The sequence below is a fragment of the Triticum urartu genome, chromosome 4 (genome assembly GCF_003073215.2).
Source record: "Triticum urartu cultivar G1812 chromosome 4, Tu2.1, whole genome shotgun sequence".
NCBI lineage: Eukaryota > Viridiplantae > Streptophyta > Magnoliopsida > Poales > Poaceae > Triticum > Triticum urartu.
Window position 1 is genome coordinate 564,435,505 of NC_053025.1, and position 10,194 is coordinate 564,445,698.

The 10,194-nt window shown below is 47.0% G+C and overlaps 1 protein-coding gene across 1 annotated transcript; it reads left to right on the top strand.

The window, feature by feature from the left end:
- The first annotated feature begins 5,564 nt into the window (after nt 1-5,564).
- Nucleotides 5,565-9,983, top strand: LOC125552713 (type I inositol polyphosphate 5-phosphatase 4-like). The gene is made up of 11 exons (XM_048716386.1): nt 5,565-6,141; nt 6,229-6,497; nt 6,607-6,711; nt 6,801-7,310; nt 7,447-7,582; nt 7,724-7,914; nt 8,010-8,118; nt 8,373-8,521; nt 8,603-8,909; nt 8,987-9,207; nt 9,291-9,983. Exons 1-9 carry the CDS (start codon nt 6,106-6,108, stop codon nt 8,847-8,849), a joined length of 1,752 nt encoding a protein of 583 aa, XP_048572343.1. The 5' UTR covers nt 5,565-6,105; the 3' UTR covers nt 8,850-8,909; nt 8,987-9,207; nt 9,291-9,983.
- Nucleotides 9,984-10,194: the final 211 nt, after the last annotated feature.

The following is a 10,194-nucleotide window of genomic DNA, read 5'->3' on the forward strand; positions in this document are numbered from 1 at the left end:
GGCTTGACACCTTGATCTCCATCTTAGCGTCGTTGTCGTCTCGTCAACTATTGCTTCTACAACTATCGCTAACGCATAGTGATAAAGTAAAGCAATTACATGGCGATTGCATTTCATACAATAAAGCGACAACCATAAGGCTCCTGCCAGTTGCCGATAACTTTTGCAAAACATGATCATCTCATACAATAACGTATATCACATCATGTATTGACCATATCACATCACAACATGCCCTACAAAAACAAGTTAGACATCTTCTACTTTGTTGTTTACGTGGCTGCTACGGGCTTCTAGTAAGAACCGTTCTTACCTACGCATCAAAAACCACAACGATGTTTCGTCAAGTTTGCTATTTTAACCTTCAAAAAGGACCGGCCGTAGTCAAATTCGATTCAACTAAACTTGGAGAAACAGATACCTGCCAGCCACCTTTATGCAAAACAAGTTGCATGTCTGTCGGTGGAACCGGTCTCATGAACGTGGTCATGTAAGGTTGGTCTGGGCCGCTTCATCCAACAATACCGCCAAATGAAAATAAGACGTTGGTAGTAAGCAGTATGACTATGATCGCCCACAAATCTTTGTGTCCTATTCGTGCATATCATCTACGCATAGACCTGGCTCGGATGCCACTATTGGGGAACGTAGCATGCAATTTAAAAAAAAATCCTACGATCACGCAAGATCTATCTAGGAGATGCATAGCAACAAGAGGGGGGGAGTGTGTCCACGTACCCTCGTAGTCCGAAAGCGAAAGCGTTAGTTTAATGCAGTTGATGTAGTCGAACGTCTTCTCGATTCAACCAATCAAGTACCGAACGTACGACACCTCCGAGTTCAGCACACGTTCAGCTCGATGACGTCCCTCGAACTCTTGATCCAGTAAAGTGTCGAGGGATAATTTCATCAGCATGACGGCGTGGTGGCAGTGATGGTGATGTGATCCGTGCAGGGCTTTGTATAAGCACTACGACAATATGACCGGAGGAGTAAACGGTGGAGGGGGAACCGCACACGGCTAAGAAACAATTGATGTGCTTTGGGGTGCCCCTGCCCCCGTATATAAAGGAGGAGAGGGGAGGAGGCCGGCCCTAGGGGGCGCGCCAAGTGGGGGGAAACCCACTAGGACTCCTAGTCCTAGTCGCCCCCTCCCCTTCCATCTTTCGGAAGGGGAAAGGGGGGAGGAGAGGGAGATGGAGAAGGAGAAGGAAAGGGGGGTCGTGCCCCTCCCCTTGTCCAATTTGGACTCCCCATGGGGGGGCACCCCTTGTGGGCTGTCTTCTCTCTCCCCTATGGCCCATGTGGCCCATTACTTTCCCCGGGGGTTCCGATAACCCCTCGGTACTCCGATAAATATCCGAAACACTCCAAAACCATTCCGATGTCCGAATACTATTGTCCAATATATCAATTTTTTACCTCTCGACCATTTCAAGACTCCTCGTCATGTCCGTGATCTCATCCGGGAATCCGAACAACATTCGGTCACCAGATCACATAACTCATATAATACAAATTGTCATCAAACGTTAAGCGTGTGGACCCTACGGGTTCGAGAACTATGTAGACATGACCGAGACACCTCTCCGGTCAATAACCAATAGCGGAACCTGGATGCTCATATTGGCTCCCACATATTCTACGAAGATCTTTATAGGAAAAACCGTTATGACAACATACATTATTCCCTTTGTCATCGGTATGTTACTTGCCCGAGATTCGATCGTCGGTATCTCCATACCTAGTTCAATCTCGTTACCAGCAAGTCTCGTTAATCATTCCGTAATGCATCATCCTGCAACTAACTCATTACTAACATTGCTTGCAAGGCTTATTATGATGTGCATTACCGAGAGGGCCCAGAGATAACTCTTCGATACTCGGAGTGACAAATCCTAATCTCGATCTATGCCAACCCAACAAACACCTTCGGAGATACCTGTAGAGCATCTTTATAATCACCCAGTTACATTGTGACATTTGATAGCACACAAGGTATTCCTCCGGTATCCGGGAGTTGCATAATCTCATAGTCAAAGGAATATGTCATGAAGAAAGCAATAGCAATAAAACTTGACAATCATTATGCTAAGCTAACAGATGGGTCTTGTCCATCACATCATTCTCCTAATGATGTCATCCCGTTAATCAAATGACAACACATATCTATGGTTAGGAAACTTAACCATCTTTGATCAATGAGCTAGTCTAGTAGAGGCTTACTAGGGACACGGTGTTTTGTCTATGTATCCACACATGTATCAAGTTCCGGTTAATACAATTCCAGCATGAATAATAAACATTTATCATGATATAAGGAAATATAAATAACAACTTTATTATTGCCTCTAGGGCATATTTGCTTCACCAATATCTTGTGAGTGTTCGTTATATTTCAATGTGTCCAGTTTTATTAGTGCCGATCTCTAAACTGTACAAAGAAATATCCTGATAGTGGTTTCTACTATATAGTTTGATATAAAGAGATAATGTGATTATGAAGAGCTACACATATCAATGGTAAGAGCATAATAGCTTTACTTGAGTTGCGAACAACTAGGGAAGTGGTGGTGAAGTGAGTAGGTACAATAAGACAATAGGTCTCATGGGCCAAGAAATCGACAATATACTAACATGGGACTCATGGCCTCCACTATTCATGGCGTGCACTCCCTTTTCAAAGGATGGATGACAGGATTCTTGATTCCTAACGAGCAAATTGGTGACTTACCTAGGATAAAATATTTTGTATGTCATTGTCGCATGTATCATCTTCTTCATGGAGGTTTCATTGTTTTTTAGAGTAGTTTTTCATCAGCTCTAGCATCGCTTTCGTGGTTGTGTCTGTGTCGACTTTAAGAGCAGCATATTGTCGTGTTGGTGGCGACAAGTTTTCTTGTCACGGCATGGTCTATTTAGTTGTTTGATAGACAATTTTGACTTTAACACCTGGGACATCAGCTAGATAAAATTTTAATTATTTGTATTGCATAGTCTGACTGATGTAAAAATAACCCTTCAATTGTATAAAACATGAAAAATAGGGGAAAACGTAAAGTGAAAACATGGACATGTACTTTGTGGTTTCAACATTTCTCGTCTGAGAGAAAACAAAGGTGAAACAACAGTAGCATTAGGTTTGGTGAAGTTACACTAGAGAGTTTGGCAGTTGTGTTGTATTGCGGTAACATAGCGGATTGATGCAATGCATATGTATGACAATGCAAAATTTGAACTCCAAACAGATGCAATGAGAAAACAGAAGGAGACAAATCCGGTGGTGAGTAGTATCAAATCCACTTGATTTTCTGTGGTTTTTCATGATGTTTTTCTATGATGCCATAGTTTAGAAGCCCGACAACACCCTAAGTACTATAGCACTAGTATCTCGCGTGTTATACTTAGTTTTTTAATTTTACAGAAAAGTTAACTGATTGGGAGAGTGGTGGCAAGCGAATCCCTTTTGATAGTAGTCAAATGATGGAAGTTTAAAAATGAAAATTGCCTTCTCTGACAGAAATTGTCATGTCGCTCTGAAGAAACTGTCAACCCCTCAAACTAAAAATGCGACCAAAATCATTCGCAAATGCCACCCCCTTTCTGCTATCGTTCGCCAGGTAAGCGGGTCCTAATTTTATCTTTATCAGATCCAGACAAACATTCTCTGTTTCTAATTTGGTTGCATGCATCACTCTGATGCAGAGGCCCGGGGTTATCCTCCTTTTCCAAAAAAAAAATCTATGTTTCTAATAAATGGAACCTAGTAGACAGATTTATTTCTCTTATTTTGCCAAGACATGGTTCCTTAGATCACCATGCTCTTTATCTTGAGCCTCATGCAAATTCAAAATTGAGATGCTAGTTTGAAATTTAAGGATGTTCTTCGGCCAATTGTGCATAATCAGTCCTCAAAGTGAACATATTACAAGAACATGCAACCCAGCCATCCGCATTCCATTCCACCACCTACTCATTCCAGAGGCATGAGTGTGCGCTCTCAGAGTACCCACACAACAAGCGTCATGTCAATACATCATCGTGAATTGGTTGTGCCTCGCAATGGCCTTGCTGAAGGCATTATTTTGAGAGCATGGATTTTCTTCAGGGTGGATACCCAAAATCTATAATCAGGCAACGACAACACTTGTGCACTGTTTTCTTTTTGAAGGCGTCGGTTTTGGAGAATTTAGACTTTGGGTGTTGTCTTAGTGGTGGTTCGTGCTGCAGTTACAAGGAATTGATCAATGTAACGGGATCTTTCTTTTCTTCTTCTTCTTCCTTTTGTTTTTGAGATGTGTGCATCTAAAATGTATTTATGACATTTCGTTGTTGCAGAGGCTGGTTACAATTGACATCTCCATAATATTAATATATTTCTTTTGTAGAAAGATTGTCAATATATCATATTGAAGTTCTGAAGAGCACTCATATTGCACGACTGCTCTAACGCAAGATGAATAACACAGCTCCACCTGCCTTTCTCCTCTCTCAAAACTCTTTTTTTTTTCGATAATTATTATCCTTTTCTCCTCCCGAAAGGAACAAATATACATATAATACAGTGGCCCAGCTGCTGAGGACGGTACTTGGACGAAGAAGATTATCTTTTGGCACGCAGAAAAGTGCGTGAACACAATCCAGCTCACATTCTCCTACGCAGCCGTACGTGAGGAGCACAGGAGCACAAGATCTAGCCTCTGGTTGCAGGCAGGCAAAGACCAGTCATCAGTAGCGAGTACCGAAGCGCGCCGGGCAGCGTATCGGGAAACAGCAACAGTGGCCGGGGAAAGAACAAAGAAAAACAAACAAATTAGGGCACACACGGATACCAAAAAAACGCATGCGGAAACGTGAAAAAAGCCAAGATCGCTCCGAACCAACACCACACCCCTCGCCCCATCACTTTATCTTTCTTCTCTTTTTCGTTTGTTCCTCCCCAACTCGACTGCGGCTCCCTCGTTCCTTTCTTTCTTTCTTGCGCTCTGCTGCTTGATTAACGGCGAGTGGGAGAGAGAGAGAGAAACACCAGGAGTTGAGTAGTGGTAGTAGCACACTGCTCTAGATCATTACCAGTATTCTTCTTTCTAACAGACATGCTTAGACGTGGGATCGATGTAGGCCGCAGAAATTTTTTTTTAATACTGTGTTGGCGCGGTGTTAAACTTGAGAACTCTTGATTCGGATATCATATTTGACTTCATGCTCGAAAGTCCGAACTAACCGAGAAAGATAGACAATATACTTCAACAATCAACATAGTGGAGGTTTGAAATCCCAATTTTTTGCTCCCAAATTTGAGCAGCCGCTGCACCTATCTCCCTCTGTCTCCAAAATGGAAGTCCTCTCCCTCTCTCTCACACACAGTCACATGCTTAAGTACTGGCATGGCATGGCAGCAGTAACACTTTCCCCCGAAGTGCATTGCTTGGTATGCATGGTTTGCCCCTCTACCACTGCCCTCCTTGGGTCTTGCTAGGGCAGCGAGCAAAAGCAGAGAGAGAGAGAGAGAGAGAGAGAGAGAGAGAGGGACACTGACCATCCTAGAGATTCCTCTGCAAGCGCTTTATTCCCTTCCACCCTCGCACGTATTTGAGCCAAGCTCGCTTACTCACTCACACACACACAACGGCTCAAGTTTTTCTCTTTCATTCAAGATTCACTCTTCTTGCCCTCTTCCTCCTCAGATAAGCTGTGTGGAAGGCTACTGGCTACTAGTAGGAGTGGAGTAGGGTCGTAGTATTTGGTTCTTCTCCCCCCTTTGCTTGGGAAGCCGGTAAGCTCGCCACGGCATTACCAGCCCCTCCTCTGCCTGCCCTCCTCACTCGCAGAGAGAAGAGAAGAGGAGGAGAGAATCCACATTTTGTTCCCATCCTCATCAATCCTCTCCCCCTCTTCTTTCCATCAAATCACAATCTTTGTTTATAGGGTGCATGTAGCCCAACAGTGGCCGCATTGTCTCTACCCCCTCCCTCTTCTTCCTTCCTTCCTTGGCTCCCTCCCAACCCGCGCGCTCCCGAGCAACCTGCAGCTTCGACCCTGGGCTGCTCTGCTTGCTGCATGACCGCTGTGCTCCCCTGAGCTGAGGAAGGAAGGAAGGGAACAATGAGAGATGGCTGCAACACCACCAAGAAGAGCAAGGTACCGCCCTCCCATCCCTCTGTCTTCTTCCTCCTGATTGCTCTGTTTCCCTGTGCCTGAATGCGGTTCGGTTGCTGTGGCGTGTAGCTGTCGTGGTCCAAGAGCCTGGTCAGGAAGTGGTTCAACATCAGGAGCAAGGCCCACGACTTCCACGCCGACGACGCCGCCGCGGCCTCCGGGAGGAGAGGCGGCGGCGACGATGAGGAGTGGAGGGGCAGCAGCTTCGCCAGGAACGAGCCGGCCAGCGCCGCCAAGAAGAGCCGGACGGAGAGGCCGTCCAGGCGGAGCCGCGAGCACTCTAGGCGGGGCAAGATCGACCTCGACGCCGCCGAGGCCACCGTCACCATGGACTACAGGTTGCTCCGCCGCCCGCCCCTGCATTCGCATTACATAATTCCATCTTCGTCTCCGCTCTCCTGTGTGTGTGTGGCCTTGTTAGTTAAAAAAGAACGAAACTGCCTGCAGGATCTTCGTTGCTACGTGGAATGTGGGCGGCCGATCCCCTCCCGGCGGCATGGGCCTCGAGGACTGGCTCCACGCCGCGCCGCCCGCCGACATCTACGTCCTCGGGTACGTGTCCCCGGATTTCTCCGTGCCGGATTCCTCAATGCTGCGGCTCGGACTGACAATTTCGGTGCCGCCGTGGTGTTCGTCCAAAGGTTCCAAGAGATCGTGCCGCTGAACGCCGGCAATGTGCTGGGCACGGAGGACAACGGGCCGGCGAGGAAGTGGGTGTCGCTGATCAGGAGGACGCTGAACGACCTGCCGGGCGCCGGCAGCGGCAGCGGCAACGGGAGCTTCCGGACGCCGTCGCCGGCGCCGCCGGAACCGGTGGCGGAGGCGGACGACGACTTCGAGGGGGCGAGGCACCAGACCAACAACGCGGCCTTCTTCCACCGCCGGTCCTTCCACAGCCGGAGCCTGCGGATGGAGGGCGACGCCCTGGCGCCGCAGCCCAGGCTGGAGCGCCGGTACAGCGTCTGCGACCGCGCGATCTACGGCTCCCGCCGGCCCAGCGACTACGAGGCGCACTGCCGGTGGGGCGGCTCGTCGGACGACGACAACAACACCGGGGAGTCGCCCAGCACGGTGTACTCGCCCATGTCGTACGGGTACGGCCACGCGCCGTCCCTGGACGACGGCCATAGGCCAGCTTCTGGTCACACTAGGTACGATTCAAGTTCCATGCCATGTACTCTGTCAACACATGCTATTTTTAATGGAGACAAAGTACATTATGGTCTCATAAATAGATGTGGTGAGTAATCTGTGTTGTGATCCGTGTTGCAATCTGATGTTCTTCAGATATTGCCTGGTTGCAAGCAAGCAAATGGTGGGATTGTTTCTGATGATTTGGGCTCGGAAGGACATTAGGGATGACATCAGAAATCTCAAGGTTTCTTGTGTTGGCAGAGGATTGATGGGCTACCTTGGGAACAAGGTTGGTCACTGTTCCTACCACAAATGCTATGTGGTTATTATGATTTTTGCAATAATGTTTTGCATTTTATGAATTGATCACAAACAAGAGGCATTGTTAGCTTAGATATAGTATTCAACCGGCAAAGGATTTGTTTTCCAGGGTTCGATTTCGATTAGCATGACATTGCACCAAACAAGCTTCTGCTTCGTCTGCAGCCACCTGACGTCGGGGCAGAAGGAAGGCGACGAGATGCGGAGGAACTCAGATGTGCTTGAGATCCTCAGGAAGACCAGGTTCCCAATGGTTTACGGGCAGTATGAGCGCTCACCGGAAACTATCTTAGAGCATGAGTAAGCAAGCACAGAACCTTGGAATTGTCCCCTAAAGCTTGTTTTCATGTGCATTTGGTGCAATATTGGGGCCCTTAACGCGCCTTTTCTTTCAGTCGAATCATCTGGCTCGGGGACCTAAATTACCGAATCGCACTTTCCTATCGGTCAGTGAAGGCCCTGGTGGAGATGCGCAATTGGAAAGCATTGCTGGAGAAGGATCAGGTGAGAGCTTGCAAACCTTCTTGAGCACAATTTGTGTATGTGTGGTGTGTACCGTTGGGATCCCCGGAAAGCTGTAAAATTGTTGTGTCACAGGCAATCAGTGCTTTTGTCTTGTCATTCTTTTACTTTACCATGTTGCAACATTACTAATCGGTCGGTAAAAGCCGAGGAGCTCTTGTTGTTCTCATTATGAAAATGATTACCAGACATTGTAGTAGTATGATCTCATTGACATGTCAACTTGACACTTTCAGCTAAGGATTGAACAAAGAGGTGGGCGGGTGTTTGCCGGGTGGAACGAGGGGAGGATATACTTCCCACCGACATACAAATACTCGACCAATTCCGACAAGTATGCCGGGGAAGACATGAACCAGAAGGAAAAGAGGAGAACTCCTGCATGGTACATTATATTACACTAATGTGCCGGATATTTGCCAGATTTTGTACAGTTCAAAGTGAACTTAGTGATCTTGTCGTGCAGGTGCGATCGCATTTTGTGGTATGGAAGGGGCCTAGGTCAACTATCATACGTTCGAGGCGAGTCTCGGTTCTCAGATCATAGGCCAGTCTACAGCGTATTCAGTGCGGAGGTGGAGTCGATCAACCACAGCCGAATTCAAAAAATGAGTTGTTCAAGCTCGCAGTTGGACATCGGAGAGCTACTGCCCTACTCTTACGGATACACCGACATCAACCCGTATGGCTACACCGACCTAAATTTCTACTGAAAGGGTCCATGAACTTTGGGAAAACACCCAGTGTTCAGTCATATAACTTGTGATGACAAGGTAGTGTTTGGAGGGTGGTTTGAGTTAGCAGTTAAATGTATGTTCTTCACAGATATTAATACTCTTTCCTATGTCAGGCTGGCGAGAACAGGGGCAATTGGACATAAATGCAAGCTTCTGAATTTCCGATAAATCGGTGAATGGCATTCGTATGTCTTGATCAATACAGTTAGTTTGCTAAGCACAAAGAGCTGACTGAATTTGTCACGATCAGAGTCTTGCACATTGGATACTTTCAGACAAGCAGCAAGTGCTTGGCTAGTTTCACAGGATCCAAATAATTCAGTACAGAATACAGGTATGCTCCGGTTGATTTACAGTTTTTATGGTGAACAATACGTCTAATGAACTACTGATCCTAACCAGTCCTCTGTTTTGCAGGTGAGGACAGCGGTCTCCGAACCACGCACAAGATACTCTAAAGACTGCAAGCCAGTGACCACGAAGACTCAAATTATTTCATTTCACTGAATTCAAACTTCAAAGATAGCACTAACAGGGAACCCAGATGAAGCACCGAGATGGTCTGTTTCCATATGAGACAGTACGACGATCCAACCATATGCCCAGGAGACCATGGCCAGCCACCCCAGCAAAGATAGATACTGCTACTGATGGCATCGGAAGTCGTGCACCAGATTATTTTCTCCCCTTCTTCATATGTGCACATTGTATAGCAACATTGTTGATCCTCTCTCTCTCTCTCTCTCTCTCTCTCTCTCTCTCTCTCTCTTCCCCCTGTTTCAGACAGCAACAACAAGCAGTAGCAGTAGTCCTTTGCACAGTCTACACTCCTCTGCGTGCAGTTTATAAAAGCTTGGGGAAGAAAGAAAGAAAGAAGGAGCGGGGGCCATGAATGAATGCCTGCATTGCATTGCTCCTCATATCATCTATCTCATCTCACCTCCATGCATGGATGGATGGGAAAGGGCGCAGCGCATAGATAGGGAGGGGCCATGGCCATCATTGTTCACGCTCTGCTTCACCAGCAATGTCTGAATCAGCTGAGCTGACCAAAAGGCAGCAGCAGTAGTGGTATTACCTGTCACGTTTCTACCAGCCTTCTTCTCTGCATGCAGAAAAATTTGTGTGCAGTGCAGTGCACTGTGCGTTCTCGGCCGGAAAGGCCTTCGTTTACGTTTTACACTGTGTGAAGTGTTGGCGCACGCACGCCATGGAAATGATTTGATTTGCTAGTGCCTCGTGATGAGCAGATTGAGTGGTGGGTGCAGCCTGAAGATGAACTGCAGGTCAGGTGGTTCAGGGTTCGGGTCACTGTAGTACG